Raw genomic sequence first — 19323 nt, forward strand, 5'->3', positions numbered from 1 at the left:
ATATAAAAACCACGGTAGTGGATAACTGGTCATGTGTGTTTTTCCCTTTTGTATTTGCCATCCGAACCAGCTGGCTTCCTTTTCTTTCATTTATGTGTAGACAGAGCCTCGTCTGCGGGATACACAGCACTGCTAACCCGGCAGCCTTCGGCCCCCACAGGGTCCGCGAGCTCCTCCTCCTCCGAGTCGTCTTCCTCCTCCTCCTCCTGCGTTGATGAACTGGAGGTGGGCCCTTTGCAGGTTTTCAGGTGTCGGGTGAGATGATATTTGGTTAGATAAGCCTTTGTACATTTTTCACAGACATAATCCCGTTTTCCTTCATGTGAATTGAGATGTTTCTTTAAGTGATTTGTTCTCAAGAACAGCTTATCACACTTGGGGCACTTGATCTGGCGTTCTCTAAGAGGAACACAAGAAAAAAACATTTGATTTGGGGTTACAAATGACAACTGAGGCACACACTTATTCTGCACAACCTCAGACCTGTGTCAGAGAAGCTCTACCCGAGTAGAATCAAACTTTTTTTTTTTTTTTTTTTTACAGATGTATCATATAGAAGAGTCAAAACATTTGTAGTTTAAAGACCATAGACTGATTTTGCTTGTTTTAGAATTCTACGTAAATGGGATCGTACTGTATGTATCTCTCTTGTGTTTTGCTTCTTTCACTCAATATGATGTTTCTGAATTTCAATCAAGCTGCTGTATCAGTAGTTCGCTCTCTTCCATGGCTGTAAGCTACTTACAAATATACCACAACTTATCTGTGGCACTGGCTCTGTCTGTTGTTAATGGGTATTCTGGTGGTTTCCAGTTTTTTATCACCACAGGCAAGACTGCTATGAACATTTCTACACTGGTGTGTGGATTTGCATACGCATCAGTTCCTCTAGGGCAGGGGTCCGCGGCCTGTTAGGAACCGGGCCGCACAGCGGAGGTGAGCAAGAGAAGCTTCATCGGCCGCTTCCCATCGCTCGCATTACCGCCTGAACCATCCCCGTCCCCCATCCGTGGGAAAACCGTCTTCCATGAAACCGGTCCCTGGTGCCGAAAAGATTGGGGACTGCTGCTCTAGGGCATATACTCAGGAGAGGCATAGCTGGATCAAAGGATATGTACATCTTCAATTTTACTAGATAATGCTACGCTGTTTTCCAACATGGCTGTACTGATATACACATCCATCAACAGCCATTTGAGAGTTCCCGTTGCCCCACATTCTTACCAACTGGAAAACTCAAATTTGAAAACATTTGCCAACTGACCAATACACAATGGTATCTAACTATGGTGTTACGGTAGCCCCTACAACAAAAAATTATCCAGCTCAAGATGTCAGTAGTGTCAAGGGTGGAGTAAACTTGGCCTAGACATTTAGAGCTGAAAAGAAACTTAGGGATCACACAGAGCAGGAATTTTTTAACTCTTTTTTTGAGCAGCTGAATCCTATGTCTTAATGAAAGTCCAATATGTGAAGCAAATAAAAGGGGCTTAAAATCCTTGATGGAGTGTGAGGGTGCAGTGGAAAGTTCTGAAGCCTGGTCTCCTTAGCATTTCTACCACCTTCTCTCAGCAGGATGTGGCAGAGAAGAATTCTGTGGAGCTGCAGGACAGGGAAAACTCAGTCCCTGCCTTCATGGAGCTTACATTCTAGTGGAGGACTCACACCATAAACAAATTAAAAATATATAATGTAATATCAGATAGTAATAAATACTATTAAAAAAAATGAAGCCAGGTAAGAGTGACAGAGTCGTGTTTTAGATGAGATAATCAAGGAAGGCCATTCTGAGGAAATGACGAACTTAAACAGAAACCTGAATGAAGTGAGGTAGGAAGACAGGGAGATATCCAGAGGGAGAAGTTTCTAGGCAGAGGAAGTACAGTGCGAAGGCCCTGAGACTGTGTTCAGTATGCTGAAGTAGTAGCAAGGGGAGGCCCAATGTGGGTAAAATAGAATAGTATGAGAAAAGCAATAAAAGATGGAGTGGGACATGTAGCCAAGTACCACTACCACATCATGAAGGGACTTCTAGTCAATGAAGAATCACGACTGGAGATGTGCACAATCTGACTTATGTTTTAAATATATCACTCTGGCCACTATGGACGAATACAGCATGTGTGTGTGGCACCTGTGTGTATATCTGTGTTGGGGAATGGATGAGGAGAGAGAAGAGCAGCAGGGAAGTCAGCTGGGACACTACTGAAGTTGTCCATAAAAAAGATGCTGGTGGTCTCAACCAGGCAAGAGCTGAATGAAGGAAAGAATGGAAGACTGAGTTGAGGATGACTCCAAGGTGTTTGGCTTGAGCCACTGGGATGAATGGTGGTATCATTTTCTGAGCCGGTGAACACTGGGGAAAATCAAGTTTGTTGGGTTAATACGAAGAGTTGAGGTTCGGACATATCAGGTTTGAGCTGCCTAGCGGACATCCAGAACTCAGAGATGCTGAGTGAATGGTTAGTTATATAAGGTTGGAGATATAAATCACAAAGCCACAGGGCTAAGATAATGACCTAAGGAATAAGCGCCCCACTCTTACTCTCAAGTTCCTTTCTTAGAGGAAGGGCAAAGTCCCATGCCTTATACTACAAGGGGAACACTGGGAGAGGAACAACTCCTACATTTGGCTTTAGGGGCTATAGTTCTTTTCTAAGCAGATAAATAGAATGAATTCCAATACTAATATATGCATTTTGAAATGCCTAAAAGTAAAGATACAAACATCTGAAAATTTTACCAATGATCTCTATAGGAAGTCTCATTCAAAAATATTGGTTGAGGGTCTGCCTGCCGATGCAGGGGGCGCGGGTTCATGCCCCAGTCTGGGAGGATCCCGCGTGCTGCGGAGCGGCTGGGCCTGTGAGCCATGGCCGCTGGGCCTGCGCGTCCGGAGCCTGTGCTCCACAACGGGAGAGGCCACAGTGGTGAGAGGTCCTCATACCAAAAAAAAAAAAAAAACAAACAAAAAAACCCCAGAAATATTGGTTGGGGAATTCTCCGGCAGTCCAGTGGTTAGGACGTTCACTGCCGAGGGCCTGGGTTCAATCCCTGGTTGGGGAACTAAGATCCTGCAAGCTGTGTGGTGCAGCCAAAATGTATATTTATATATATATATATATATACATTGGGTGAATGGTGCTTCTTTTATGAATGACTTATACTAGCATAAAGTCTTGACAGTCCGAAAACAACTTTTATACCATGGGAGTTTGGCAGAGGCTTATTATATTTTGTCATCATGAGAAAGTGTCCAGATCCACATTTAAGAAAATTGCTTTCACTGGTCAATATCTGATAAAGCCAATTTCCAACCCAAAAGGAGATAAGCAGTTATGACTAATCTCAAAATAATTTCTATTTCATTATGCTGTGAAATGGCTACCATAAAAGCAAATGCAAATTCAAGCATCACTTGAAAGAATAGAAAGTCAAGGTCAAGAAAGAGAATAACTCCTTTTTATGTGTGGTTTTCAAGAAGTAACAATATAGCCACTTGCCAGAGATACTGTGAAACAAGTCTTTCATTTGGATCAACTCAGTAGCACTCAACACTCACTGGACATTAGACTCACTTGGGGAGCTTTTTAAAAATACCAGGGCCAGGGCTCTACCCCTGACCAACTAAATTAGAATCCCTGGAGCTGGGGCCCTGGCACCAATCACTGTTTTTCACATTTCCCAGCTGATTATCATGAGCAGTGTTATCGGTTGGATATTTGTCATCCCCCACCCCCACTCCTAAATTGGTATGTTGAAGCTCTAACTCATAACGTGATGGTATTTGGAGGTGGGGGCCTGTGGGAGGTAATCAGGTTTAGATGAGGTCATAAGGATGAGACCCCCATGATGGGATTAGTGCCCTTATAAGAAGAGGAAGAGAGACCAGAGCTTGCTCGCTCTCTCCACCATTTGAGGACACAAGAAGGCAGCCATGTGCAAGCCAGGAAGAAGGCCCTCATCAAAACCCAACCATGCTGGCACCCTGATCTCAACTTCCAGCCTCCAGAAGTTTAAGGATATAAATTTCTTTTGTTTAAGCCACCACCCAGTCTATGGTATTTTGTTATGGCAGCTCAAGCTAATATAAGCAGCTAGAATAAATGATCCCAGAGATCTCTTTCAGCTCTAATTATGTACAATCATATCTAATATTTGATAATTAGTGTGTCTAATTTCTAAAATTTCATACTAAGAATGAAACCACTTAATGAAGACTTTGTTTTAAAAGGTCATTTTGAGAGTTTGGAATATAGATCCAGACTCCTTGGATGTTTTAGTGTTTCAGGTTGCACTGTGGCTATGAATCAGATAAAAGAGCTGATATGAAAGCAAAATATTTATCTAAAACCCATAATAAGAACATAAAGTTTCCATTTTTTATGGATTTCTAAATAGTAATTCAAGCTAATGTTTTCTCCCTCTTCTAACACTTGCTAAAGGCTCTGGACCACAAAATCTGTTCTCTTCTCTCTACTACTACTGTAACTAACACAGGCTGGGCAATTAATTACACTTGGATCCATGCAATAAAATCCTAATAGGTCTCCCAGTACTTGGCCTTCTCCTCCTTCAATCACCCTTTCCTGCTGCCAGAGTAATCTTTATAAAATGAACATCTCAAAAAAAAAAAAAAAGAACATCTCACCATGACATTCTTTCCCTTAAAACCCTTCAATGCCTGTGCAAGAATGTGAATACACTTAACATTACTGAACTATATACTTAAAAATGGTTAAGACAGTAAAATTTGTGTTTTATGCCATAATTAAAATACACACATGCACGCACACAAAGCACAGAATAGTTCCTGGTACATAGGCAGGAAAAATGCTTCGGTGACTCTCCATTATTTCCAGAATGAAATTTAATTTTCTTAGTTGGATAAAAGGCTCTTCATGATTTGGCTGCTGCCTCTCTCTCCCTCGCTCTCATATACACCCAATGCTCTAACTATAAAGAACCACTAGCGGGACCTCCTTGGTGGTCCAGTGGTTATGACTCTGTGCTTCCACTGCAGGAGCACAGGTTCGATCCCTGGTCAGGGAACTAAGATCCTGCATGCCGCACAGCGCAGCCAAAAAAAAAAAGAAAGAAAAGAAAAGAACCACTCGCATTTCACAGTCCTTTTCGCATACTCCGTTTCATCTGTCTAGAACAGTATTCTCATCCCTTACCCTTCACTGTCTCCCTGAATAACTCTAATTTATCTCCTTTAATGCTTGCTCCAACTACCAGGACACTTTCCCAGGACACTGCAGGCTGGGCTGGGGCCTCCTCTCTGGTCTCTCAGGACCCAGCGCTTACCCTGACATCTGCAACACAGTACAGCAACTACTCTTCTGTCTCTTAATGCTCTCCGAGCTCTTTAAATCCAAGGACCATCTCATCTTTGTATTTTCACCACTTAGCACAGTGCTGGGCATCAAGGAGGTACTTAGAAATTTGTTAAATTAATGAAATGATGTTTTGAAAATATGAAAAAAAAGGAAATACAGAGAGTAGAGGTGAAAAATAAGAAAAACAAACAAGTGAAATCTTCCAGGATAAACCAAAACGTTAGTTTTCCAACCTCTGCTTGGCTACGCGGAACACAGGAGGCACCGACAGGTGCCAAGGCAGGAGCCAGTTGACAAGCCTCGTTCCCCGCCCGAGGGGCGTCGGGATGCAGGCGACTCACTGTGTGTGGATGAGCACGTGCTGCTTGAGGTCCTGCCTCCGCATGAACAGCTTGTCACAGTAATCACACTTGAGGTTCTTCTCGCCCGTGTGGATAACCATGTGGGACTCCAGGTGAGCCTTCTGGGTGAAAGACTTGTCACACAAAGTGCACCTGTAGTTCTTCTGACCTGCACATCAACCCGAATTACCACACCATGAATAAAACTGCCACGAGCATTCTCAGGATGAAGAGGCACATTGTATGGGTATGTGGCAGAGGCAGGAATAAAACAGAACTGACTGTAAACTGGAACTTCACTTTCTGGGACTGTCTACCCAGAGCCACTCAGAGCCACTGAATTTATATTCTGTGACCAAAGCCAGTGAAGGTAACAAATCTGACCTCCTAGGACTGCTTACCTACCTACCTACCTACCTACCTACCTACCTACCTACCCACACACACACACACACACACACACACACACACACACACACACGCGCGCGCACACACACACTTTTTAATGTTTATAGCTAACACATGATATAAACTCTGGAAAAAAAAATCACTTATAACCCCAGTGCCCAACTTAATTCAACTATTTTTTTTTTAAAAACTCATGAAATCTAGTACTTGCCTATAAGCAAACATATTTTTACAACCTACATTTTAGTATTCTTTTTTAAAACATCTAATATAACCTCATAAACCAGGGATGAAATAAAATCCTTTTAAGAATGCAGAAATAGGGACTTCCCTGGTGGCTCAGTGGTTAAGAATCCGCCTGCCAATGCAGGGGACACGGGTTCAAGTCCTGGCCCAGGAAGATCCCACATGCCGCGGAGCAATGAAGTCCGTGCACCATAACTACTGAGCCTGCACTCTAGAGCCCGCGAGCCACAACTACTGAGCCCACGCACTGCAACTACTGAAGACTGTGCACCTAGAGCCCGTGCTCCGCAACAAGAGAAGCCACCACACCGCAACCAAGAGTAGCCCCCGCTTGCGCCGCAACTAGAGAAAAGCCCACACACAGCAACGACCCAACGCAGCCATAAATAATAAATAAATAAATAAATAGATAGATAGATAGATAGATAGATAGATAAATAAATAGAAATAAAGTTACTCTAAGTCAGGGGTTAGCAAACCTTTTCTTACAGGCCAGTCAGAATCTTAAGCTCTGTGGGCCATATGGTCTCTGCTGCGACTACTCAGTCTTATTGGAAAAGAATGAGGAAAAGTTTTACTTTCAAAGATTTGGAGAATGAATGACCCAGCCAAGAAAATGAAAACTAAAACAGTTAATTTATAGCAAAGTAAAAAAGTGAGTGAAAAAAATAAGTGCTAAGAGAAAGGGGTTGGTTTGTATGGAGTTTAGAAAATAGAAACTCAACAAATTTTGGCAGTGTTTACTGAGCAATATTCAAAGGAAAGAAACTGGCTGTGGCTGGTGACCAGGGGTGAGCTCTAATGGGAGGCTCAGGCTGTTTCTGTTGAATTCCCTTTAGGTCCAAACACATACATCAACTTCCTGATTGTTAACTGCATTTTTCCAGTCACCTTCAAACTATGGTGGGGGCACCTAGAAAGTGAAGCATCTTAATAATGAGAGTAATACTCTCTGAGGAGGCACAGTTATCCCAAGATTTATGACCCCACAAAGTCCTGCTGGCAGCCAGCTGGATTCTTTCTAACAACTGATCTCAACTCTACCTGCAAGACTATCTTGCTGCCAAGGCCTTACTAATTTCTAATTTTGCAAAATTCCACTTTGATGGTCCAACACAACTTACCTGTATGTATCTTGAGGTGGGTCCGCAGGTTGCTGGGATCACTAAAAGCCTTGCTACAGAAATCACACTTGTGGGGCTTCATACCCATGTGACCCATAAAGTGAACATGAAGTTTGGAAGGAGAGATGAAAGCTTGGGGGCACATGGAGCACTTCCACTTCCTTTCTTTGCTGTGGCTTGGCCCATGGCTGCTGCTGTGGCCCTGGCTAGGAAGATGGTTATGGATGTGGCTGGTCAGGTGGGCTTTGAACTCTGTATAGGAACTGCACTCCTTGCCACAGTTACAGAGGTGCACATCTGGGTGTTCAGGAACACCTTAAGAGAAAGATTATTCAATGTCTCCTGATACTTAAATTTTAAAACTTGTTGATATTAGTAATTGTTGCTTATAATTCTCCCTTCTACCAAAATTTCCAGCTTGCCCACTACCTGTAAAATTAAAACATCTTGTTCAATGCTCTAGTCCCAGCATCTCAAATAGCGTGTCAGGCACATACATAGGGAACACTTGGTAAATACTGGATTATAAGGCACCTTTCCTAGGCAAAAAACTTAAGATTTTGTAGTATACACAAACTCCTAAACATCACTTGTCATCATGACACAGTGCAAGAAAAAGCCTATGAAGGTTAAACCAACTCAAGAAGCGTTGCTGTCCTTTATGAAATTAAATTGTAATGGTTCAAAAGGAACTTAGGAACTTCAAATTCCCCAAATCAAAGTCCTAACACAAAAGTTCATACTGCCTGGTCAATAACAATTAAGCTTATGAAGAATCTCACGGATTTTAACACTTTTAACATGGGGTTAACATACACCTGCTTTTACATACACAAAGGTATGTGATTTGTTTCAGCTTACATGTAAATCATTACCAAAACTTTACTACTGGTCCTTGGTGCTTTTACTATGCTAGATTCATAGCAAACAAGTCTTACATAAACTTACCAATCTGCTGAGCATAATCCCGGCTGTAATAAAAAAGCAGTTCATTTTCAGGAGGGATATCTTGTGAGGTGCAGAAATAGATTTTTCCATCATGGGGATAAGCCACCAAGTTCTGCTCTTCCCGATTCCTAAGTTATCACATTTAACAGATGAAGCATATTAAATTTATTTTATTAATTAAAAAAAATTTTTTTGGCTGTGCCACACGGCTTGCAGGATCTCAGTCTCCCGACCAAGGATTAAACCCAGGCCACAGCAGTGAAAGCCCAGAATGCTAACCACTAGGTCACCAGGGAATTCCCATCAAGCATATTAATTTTGAAATATATACTAAACACATCATATCCCTACAGCAAAATCCTATATGAAAACTTAGATGTACTATTTCTCTGGGTCATTTCTCTAATTCCCTATACTACCTATTAGGAGTAACTTGCATAGAAACAGAATTCTTACTTCAATATCGTCCTTTATAGTCAGAAATACTACAGTCTGTTACTGGAAGAAAAATAAATAAAGTCTTAAAACAATATGACAAAGACACAGAAATAGACAGCTGAACGAGAATTAACCACAACAGCAGCCTAAGGGGTTGACTAATAGCTAATATAAAGAAAAGGTACCCACTTGCAAGGTCAATGGTAATTGTACCATTCCTTACTGCATTAGTAAGTTGAATAAACTGTTCATAAAACAAGGATAGTTTCTTATATTTTATTTATAATAACCCTTAGTCAACAACTACTGGGGTGAAGAAGGTGAAAAGCCTTAGGCTTTAAGGTATGTTCAGATATCACTGTGATTTGGATTCTTCGATTCTTCCCTATTTTATTCAAAGCTTCCTACTGAAAAACATCCAAATGGTAACTATTTCTTTCATCCAAGTCTACTCTTACCTGGCTTTGCGCACAAACATCATCCAATTACATTCATTTTCGTCAGTTGTAATGATGCAGAATTCTAGGACACCACTGTGGTATATCTGTCAACAAAAGGCAAACACACACATCAGATGAACTGACAAGTGATACACAATGCTACTAAGTTTAGTCTAGCAATAATCTCATTTACTTTGCAGCAGGTACCAACTTTCCTAGTCAGTGTGAAAATACATGGTTGTCTTCTCACATGTTTGTCATTTCACCAGTCCCCCTATTTCCAGCAATACAATAAAGACCACTAGAGACCTACAGTTAGTGCTCAGTGTATAGAATCATGTTGCTCTTGATTATTCACATTTTGGCTTCACTGGAAAAGACATAAAAAACAGTCTACTTGTCTTCACCACCTACCACATGAATGGACATTAAGGTCAGAGAACCACCTCTTCTCATTATTTCTCCAATGCACGTAGCATTCCTCTATGTTTACTCCTGGATACCACAATTAAAGTCCCCAATGCCAGTGGCACTCTACCTTTCCAACTATCACAAGACCCATTTCCCCCTTACTTCAATTTTTGCAGGCATCATTCTCAACCTATTGACTAAGATTGTATATAAACATGTTATAGGAATAGCTGTTTATATAAAAAACTTAAGTTTCTAGCCCCTTCCGTTAGAAAACTAGAGAAATAATCTTAGCTTCCAATTCTAGAATTGTTTCCCGAGCTAAATATTTGAGGAATGTTTTAGTTGATTACAAAATAAGACTTTCAACATATAAACAAAGTGCATGGCCTCAGCTGCCACAAGTAATAAAAATGAATAATCATTGGGTTAACTAACAAAATGGAGACTAAAACAGTTTATCTTCCATATTCAATACCTGATGTTTTGCTATGTATAATAAGTTGGCTACCAAGAACAGAAAGAATGTACTATTAAACGACTGATAAGTGAAAGGCACTGTATGAATCTTGGCTAAGTTTGACTTTTACATTGCTTTTAACTACCTCATTACAGTAAAAGCATCCAAAAGTCACAGAAAAGTTTCATAAACACTGACCTTCCAGATATGATTAACCGCCTTGTCTGTCCATTCTGCTACTTCCATGGAGTGACTTTGCTGGCCAATAAGAGGCCCAAAGCAAGTCCGCACAGGAATGGTTTCTCCAGTCCATACACCTATCAGTGGAAGGACATGAACTACACAATCAATGATTTAAACATCTAATCAGATAGAGAAGAGAGTAGCTTAACTCATGCAAAGAATCTTATTTTCAATGAACCTAAGTACTACTGATATTCTAGCACTCCTGAGGTAGATAAGTCTTATGGGTTCTATCCTGTAAATAAGGAAAAAGTAATAAACAGATTAGATACGGGCTCATAGGGGCTCAGAAGAAATAAGCAGAGTAAGAAGCAGTATCAGAAATTCCTGAACCCATTTTCATACACAAGGAACCAAACCATGTCCCTCCAAATACGTTATTTTGGAGTTGATACATAAAAAAGACTAGAGAACATCATTCTATCATAAAAAAGTAAAGCAATTACTATAAAATAAATCAAACTTCTAAGCTCACTTGTGCTTAAAGCACTGCTCTTTATTATCTAAGCTGTTTAATGCTTTCAATTGACCCAAGCCTAAGTTACACCTGAAAGAATAACGAACCTAGTATTGTATTTTCAAAGAATGGCACAGTGATTCAGATACCATGTGAAATTCCAATGTGGATAAGCATAATTTGGCAGTCTACATTTCTTATTACCTTTTCCTAAGGAGTATTAGGCAATTTACAAACACCTGATGCAAATATCTTTAGTGATAAAAAAGTTATCAATGGTGAATTTTCAATGTTTTATAAAAGAAACTAAGTTTCAAGGAGTGCTTTGTCATGATTATTGGTAGTGGATGATACAGCTGAAAATAAAAGTCAAGTCTTCAAAGACTCAGGCTAGGATTCTCTCCTCTATTCAATTCTGATTCTAAGAAAGGGGAACTTTCCCAATAAAGTTTTCAACTTGATGTACTGCTGTCACCACTGGACAAGACAAATATTCCATAAAAGGATAAATCTTCAGCTATAAATTGACTTCTGGGTCAACCAAATAATCACTAAATTATACACATCCACTTTTACAACTTTACCCTACAAAGGAAGAAGAACCTCTGATGGGGTTTTATGGTTCCAAGGGTCTTACCAACATCTGCTCCCACAATTGACTGGCGGAGAACAAGCTGCTTTGGGAGAGAAAGCCTCGCTCTGCTCTCTATTGGAGTGTCAGGAACAAAAGTCACCGGTCCATGATCTGGGCAGTCTGAGGGATAGGCTCGGTCACAGAGAGTGCACCCTGCAGATGGGAAATTCGAGACATAAATGAGGTCAGTTCTAGCAGGCAAATGAATGACCACCTGCTTTTTTATTTAAATACATTAAAATGTAACCAGTACGAAGCAAGGTTCTAGTAGAAATTCTCTGATCAAAGAACCACTTTCTTACACTAAAATATATATCCACTGTTATATCTCTCTTCAGCAATATTTGATATTTTTCTTTTGATCCAACTGGACAAGTTTTCTATTCAGTGCGTAAGAGAAAGACTGATCAAAAAATAAGCCTACATACTTCAAGAATCAAGTATATTAATCGTTACATTGAGTAGATAATACCTTCAGATATGATGTTCTAAAGTCCAAAAGATTCCAATTCTACCAAACTATAAGAGGAAACTGAGTTGAAATGCTGTAGCGATGCAAAGCCAAAACAGAGATGACAATAGAGCACAACAAAGTCAGAGCCAGCTGCACCACTGCTCTTTTGCTTCACTATTAACAAACTGGCTGATCACACTTTGATGACAAGCTCTTAAAGACAAAAAAAAAATGCAACCTGCTCTTTGTAACAGCAGGTGAATCATATTCTTGCAGACATATTTCCTTAACATTCTTAATTCTTATTGTTCATGCGGTCTTTTTGCATTGTCAGAAAAAATGCTGAATTCATAAACTGTTTTCTGTGCTTACTGTAACTTCACTTTTACAAGCTCAGGAGTGTCCTCCTTCTCTATAAACCTTTTGTTCTATTCTTTTACTTTCCTTTTTCGCTGTTACCTTAACAGTAGTATTCATGACCCTATTTAGTCAATGATTGTGTTCAAACTTTCCAAATTCATTCACAAAATAGTTGTAAATACATAAACCTTAGAATCACAGCCTTCTAGGTGCCTTTTTCTCCTAAGCAATCCGTTAGAAATTACCACTTAAACGGCATAAAATATCAGTAAGTTTTCATATTTAACCAAAGCAGTAATAATATATTACTTCTTCGAGTACTACTTGATTAAAAATTCTTTGAATATCAGACTAGAGATCCCCTACACTCTATGAGAACTTATTCTCCAATGCTCTTAACAAGAAACGATGTTAACTCTTCAAACAAAGGAGATTCAGATTTCATACTGCAAAAAATGCTTACAGGTTTCCTTCAAAGATATACAAATGACCAATAAGTACATGTAAGATGTTCAACATCATTAGTCATTAAGGAAATGCAAATTAAAACCACAATGAGATGCCACTTCACACCGACTACAATGGGTATTAAAAAAAAAAAAAAGTCTTGGCAAACATGTAGAGAAAATGGAACCCTCATACACAGATGCTGGGAATGTAAAATGGTGCAGCCACTTTGGAAAACAGTCTGGCAATTCCTCAAAACAAGGAATTCCACTCCTAATATATATCCAAGAAAATTAAAAACATATGTTCATACAAAAACTTGTACATGAATGTTCCTACCAGCATTGAATATAATGGCCAAAAAGGAGAAACAACAAAATATTCATAAAAGATAAATGGATAAACAAAATGCGGTATATGCATACAATGGAATATTCTTCTTCCAAAAAGAGGAAGAGTACTAATACATGCTGTAACATGGATGAGCCATCACAACATTATGCTGGAAAGAAGCCAGACACAGCCACGTAATGTATGATTCCATTTATATGACATGTCTAATAGGTGAATCCAGAGAAAGTAGATTAGTGGTTGCCTGAGAATGGGGGGCAGGGGTGAGAGTGACTGCTAATGGGGTTTCTTTATGGGGCGATAAAAATTTTGGAATTACACAGTGGTGATGGTTGCACAACCTTGTCAATATACTAAAAACCACTAAATTGTACACTTTAAAATGCATATGTGAATTATATTACACATGATCTAGTAAATCTGTCTTATGTTGAAAAAGCAAATGGCATGTCACACAGAATACCTTACTGAAATTTACTTCTATAATTAACTATCTGTGAAATCTTGGGAAATACCTTAAGTATTATTAGGCTAAGCTTACCTGTAAAATACAGAAATGACTGTTTCCTTACCTCAGGAAGATGCTATAAGAACCAACAAAATGTCTATATACTGTTTGGCTTACCTGAGGAAAAGGCACCACATTAATGCAAAGGACAATACAAAGGCAAATAAAAGTTCCAAAGTCTAGTTACTTTCTATACTCCCTTAACACCTGACTAAACCTGTTAAGGATGATGGCCCTTTCTATCAATATCTCCAAAAGAAAAAGGCTAAGCACACTCACAAATTGTAAACAAGGTTGCCATATTTTCCTTGTTTGAATTGGAGTCTTCCATTTGCAGTGAAGGTGGTACAAAAGAAAGACTGTCTGAAGACACATCTACATGACCTGTCCCCATAGCAACCTCCTGGGTGATGGAGGAGACAGCCACAGGTTCTAGGCTTAGGCCAACTTCATGGAGGGAAACAGATTCTAGGGAGGCGAGGTTGTGTGAGGTAGAGAGTGCCACGCTTACAGAGTTGGTGCTCATGGCCACGGTGTGGATGGAGTCACTGAGGGCACTGTCAGACATCCCGTTGACCCGACTTGCAATGTGGTCTGTCTCCATGACCACAGGGAGCTCCAGGCCATTCCCATGAATGGGTATCACACCACCATGTCCTACAGTTTCTGCTGCAAGGTTGCTGCTCACAGAATCCACAGACAGAGGTTCATGACTTCTGGAGCCATTTGGGATTTGGGTATGCTCGCCTGCAACACCATCCATGGTAAGCTCTTCTGCCATTCCATCCGTAGAAATTGGGCTGGTGACCCTAGAGACGTTCTCCATAGTGATTGTTGTGTCCAAGGCCACCTCATGGCCATCAGTGGGATGAAGACTTTGGGCACCATGTGTGTTCACAGAGCGAGAGTCTATTGAAACAATGCCTGGTTCTAATCCAACATTTCCATTGGACTGATAGGGATCTAGCGCTGAAGGGTTATTGGTGATAGATAATGCTGTATTACCATCAACATTTATAGAGTTAGGGTGGATATACTGAGGAGGTGGTCTGTCAGCTAAATAAGATAAAATGCCTGAGAAAAGGAAAAGATGAGATATCAGGAATTTTTCAGTATATTGTTAAATATAAAGAATTCCAAATTCCTTACAAATGTAACTAAATTAAAATAATCTCCTACCTATTTCTTTGGTTTGCTATCTATATACTTTATAAATAGCAACATACATATACCACAATTCAGTTTTTCCTGTGAAACTCAGAAATCATAAAAAATTAACTATGTTCCTTTGAAGTCACTAGAAATTAATCACTTATAAATGCTGCCTTTAATATATACATGGCTGGAGTTCCTGAGTCTTAAGATGCTGAAATCTGCCCTATAAGAGTTAAAAGGTAAAATCATTTAAAAGCAGATTTTCCATGTGAAAAATAAAAATTAAATATAATTTTTAACTTATTGAACTATCATAAAACATTAGGCTCTATTTAAAACAAGTCACAATTATACCTGCTTTATTAAAACAGAAAAAAATATTTGAACACTCGTGCTTATGAAGATGTGGTGAAATGGTACTTGCTGCATTGCCAGTAGGAGCCTAAATTTCTAAATCCTCTTTGGAAAGTATCTATAATGATAACCTCAAAAATGTTCATACCCTCTTGCACAAGAAATTCCACTTATGGTAATCTCCCCTAAATGCATTTCGTAAATATTATACACAAAGACATTCATATATGGTAATTTAAAAAACTGGAAAAAACTGTCCAACAATAAAGATTGATATAATAAACCATGGAATATCCACTCAGTAGAATATAATGCGTCATTAAAAAGGATAATTATGAAAACCACATAGCAGTTGGGAAAAATAACTATGTAAAAATAGAGAAAAATATTAAGTAAAAAAAAAAGGGTACACAATTGTATAGAAAGTACTATATAGTGTTAATTATGAGAAACAGTAAAAACCTATACATAAAAATAAAAGACAGGAAGGAAGTACACCAAAAAGATGAACGACGGGACTATGAATGATTCCCCTTCCTCCTTATTTGCTAAATTTTTTGAAATGAATATATAATACTTCTAGAATAAAAATTCAATAAACCTTAATTTATAATAAACAATGACACTGTAAGCAGGACATGTGGTTGATAGGAATTACAACTGCAGAATTATAAAAACTGAACCAAGGAGATGATAGAGATGAGAAAAATTGTTTATGTGCCATTAAGAAATTAAGCTTAGTCAAACTGCTAATATGTTATCTATATGTTCTAAGAGGAAAAGTACATAAATATGAACAATTTTTTCCCACATAGATTAATATCTAATAGTGACAAACAGAAAAAAGTGTTATTCAAGTCTTGAAGAACTGAAGTTAAGAGTTGGCTGAATTCTTTCTTCTAAATTCCTGAATAACTATAACACTTACCAGGTAGGATGGTTCTGAAGTAACTGCTCTCAAGGTGGGGGTAAGGTGGTGGAGGTAGGGTGTAGTTTCTTTCAGGTAACCCACACATCACCCCTCGATCCCCAATACCCATTGGGAGCATGAGAGACAAAGCAGAAGGCAGGGAGCTCAGGGAGGGACCCAGGTTTGGAATCGCCACTGGCAGCCCTACAAAAAAAAATTTTTTTCCTCCATTAAAAGTAAGTATCTTAGGGCTTCCCTAGTGGCGCAGTGGTTAAGAACCCACCTGCCAGTGCAGGGGATATGGGTTCAATTCCTGGTCAGGGAAGATACCACATGCCGCGGGAGCTACTAAGCCCGTGCGCCACAACTACTGAGCCAGCGCTCTAGAGCCCACGAGGCACAACTACTGAAGCCTGCGTGCCTAGAGTCCGTGCTCCGCAACAAGAGAAGCCACTGCAATGAGAAGCCCGCATACCACAATGGAGAGTAGCCCCCGCTCTCCGCAACTAGAGAAAGCCCGCTCGCAGCAATGAAGACCCAACAAGGCCATAATTAAATTAATTAATTTTTTTTTTAAAGTAAGTACTTTAAAATTCTGTAATCACTTGCTCAACTCTTAGGAAGGTTTTTGCAATGGGCAAAAATCTCACCTAGCAGCCCTTTACATCCCCAGATAGGTAGTGTTGTGCAGACATCCACAAACAAGACATCCTAAATTTAGTCAAGTTAGTTTTAAAATGCCAACTTGATCATCCAGTTGTCTATCGCTCTTAAGTATCAAAGCATTTAATTACAATTAAACACCTAGTTTAAATACAATTTAAGAAAACAAATTATTTAGAGATAAAAAGAATGGGAAGAAACATACCAAAGTTCAAAGAAATATATCAAAGTTCAGAGTGGTCTCTGAGTAGTGATAGAACAGTTGGTTTTTTTTTTTTTAGAATTTTATTCATTTACTTACTTATTTATTTGGGTCTTTGTTGCTGCGCTCAGGCTTTCTCTAGTTGTGGCAAGCGGGGGCCACACTTTGTTGCGGTGCGTGGGCTTCTCATTGCGGTGGCTTCTCGTTGCGGAGCACGGGCTTCAGTATTTGTAGAGTGCAGGCTCAGTAGTTGTGGCGCAGCACTGGCTTAGCTGCTCCATGGCACGTGGGATCTTCCTGGACCAGGGCTCGAACCCGTATCCCCTGCACTGGCGGGCGGATTCTTAACCACTGTGCCACCAGGGAAGTCCCCAGAGTTTTTTAATTTATTTTTGCACTTTATTATATTTTCCATTTTATATGGTGAAAACGTTTCACTTAAAGATATGCTTCTGGGCTTCCCTGGTGACGCAGTGGTTAAGAATCCGCCTGCCAATACAGGGGACACGGGTTAGAACCCTAGTCCGGGAAGATCCCACATGCTGCGGAGCAACAAAGCTCATGCGCCACAACTACTGAGCCTGTGCTCTAAAGCCCGCAAGCCACAACTACTGAGCCCGTGTGCCACAAGTACTGAAGCCCGTGTGCCTAGAGCCTGTGCTCTGCAACAAGAGAAGCCACCTCAATGAGAAGCCCGTGCACCACAACGAAGAGTAGCCCCCACTCACCGCAACTAAAGAAGGCCTGGGTGCAGCAACAAAGACCCAGTGCAGCCAAGAAGATAAACTAATTAATTAATTTTTTAAAAAATGCTTCTACTTGGAAATTAATGTAAAGCTAAATGTAAAACTGTACATACATATTTTCATATAATCTTTTGTATATATGCTGTACTTCATGATTTTTAAAAATTTGCACTTTATATTTACCTTGGACTATATCTATCCGCAAGTGCTAAAGTGACCCTGTGCCTACGTATCATAATGAACAATCACCAACTTGGGCAGTGCTGATTCGCATTATTTTTGCCAGTGGCAGTATTTTTTAATAGGTTTTTCCTCCTCAATAAGAGTGTCCACTAAATGGAATGCCTAAGAGATAATCAAATGAGTTAAGAAGTAATAAATTTTTTTAAAAATTTCTTTTGTGGACACTAAAAGAAATATGAAGAGACCCTAGTTTCGACAAACCTCATCTAACGGCTGCATATTAGTAATTAAGCAGGTAATTCTCTATAGAGAACTAAACAACTTAATAGATTTAAAATACTCTTAAACATTAACTCTTACTTTGATAAAATCCAATACATTACAATGTCAAAGACCAAAGAATCACTATCTTGCCACTGTAAGACTCAATGGCTTACTTGTTTCGTTTCCATTTCAGTAGAAAGAAAAAATTGAACTAGCCAGATAAAAAGGTTTTAAAAGTACAGCGATGGGGAAAAATGAGCTTTTCCTATACTATTATTCTGTCCCAGTACTGAGGCTCAGGGGGAGTTCTATGTAGGAGCTCCATCTCTGAAACCTCCTCTTTGACCATAATTCTACGCCTGGTGTGTTTGCAGTTGTTGCCAGTTTGATATCATAGAAAATAAAGCTGAATTTCCCATGTGTTCTAGGAATAGTTATTACAGTAACTTTGATTCTCTCCTAATAACCCAGGGACAGAATGCCAAGGGGGAAAACAGATGAAGGGGTAACCCTAGATAAAATGCCACATCAACTACAGCTCTAGACAAAAGGCCACTAACCCAAGAAGAGAACAACCAGAAAAAAACCGCTACTCCTATTCTATCCATTAGGGCTTCAGTACTCTAGAAAAATTGCTGCCACATGTGGAACCACCATTTAGACCTGCTGGGCTTCTCCCTTCCACTCTTAAAGGGGCTTTGACCCCCCTGTAGGCTCCATTTAGGACTGATAATGCAATTAAGTGCTGAAATTCAGTCACTCTCCCTTACCACTCACCTGGGGCCGGGATGGCATTGTGAGTGGGTGAGGCAGCCAACCCCAGGTGACTCCCTGAGACTGGCAAGGCATTGCTCACAGAGGATGAAGTCAGCTGCTCCATCCCCACTGGGCTCAGGTTCATTTCATTCATCCTAAGAAAGAGCAGACACAACCAGTTATGCAAAAAATTACCTCAGTGACTCTTAAGGTACTGAAGAACCTGAAACAATGGAGGTGGGGAAATGGGACTTAACCAACTATGACTTCATTTCTATGCTCACAGCTCCCTGATAACTAGTGTCATTGGGTTTCAGAGATGTTAACTCAGCCGTCATATAGCAGAAACAGGATTTAACTCAGGTGTGCCTTGCTCCAAACCCTAAGCACACTATCTAAAGCAAAGTTTGCAATCCTTAGAGCACACTGGCAACGAGGGCTTGTTTTTTAAATTCACCTAAGTTTTTTCCTTCACAGT

At 39.8% G+C, this 19323-nt stretch overlaps 1 protein-coding gene across 2 annotated transcripts; it reads right to left on the reverse strand.

The window, feature by feature from the left end:
• Positions 1–75: 75 nt before the first annotated feature.
• Positions 76–19011, reverse strand: PRDM4 (PR/SET domain 4). 2 transcript variants are annotated; one of them, XM_079715888.1, is made up of 10 exons: positions 18867–19011; positions 16050–16235; positions 13892–14686; positions 11496–11645; positions 10357–10475; positions 9306–9391; positions 8410–8537; positions 7462–7776; positions 5684–5852; positions 76–399 (listed from the first exon to the last, which is right to left on the reverse strand). In XM_079715888.1, the coding sequence occupies exons 1-10, from the start codon at positions 18997–18999 to the stop codon at positions 87–89; spliced, it is 2394 nt and encodes a 797-aa protein (XP_079572014.1). In that variant the 5' UTR covers positions 19000–19011; the 3' UTR covers positions 76–86. The 2 variants fall into 2 exon arrangements, with proteins under 2 accessions (XP_079572014.1, XP_079572013.1); XM_079715887.1 differs by having other exon boundaries at positions 10357–10496; positions 18867–19000.
• Between the last annotated feature and the right edge of the window lie 312 nt (positions 19012–19323).

Source organism: Hyperoodon ampullatus (assembly GCF_949752795.1).
Source record: "Hyperoodon ampullatus genome assembly, chromosome: 11".
In the NCBI taxonomy this organism is placed as follows: Eukaryota; Metazoa; Chordata; class Mammalia; order Artiodactyla; family Ziphiidae; genus Hyperoodon; species Hyperoodon ampullatus.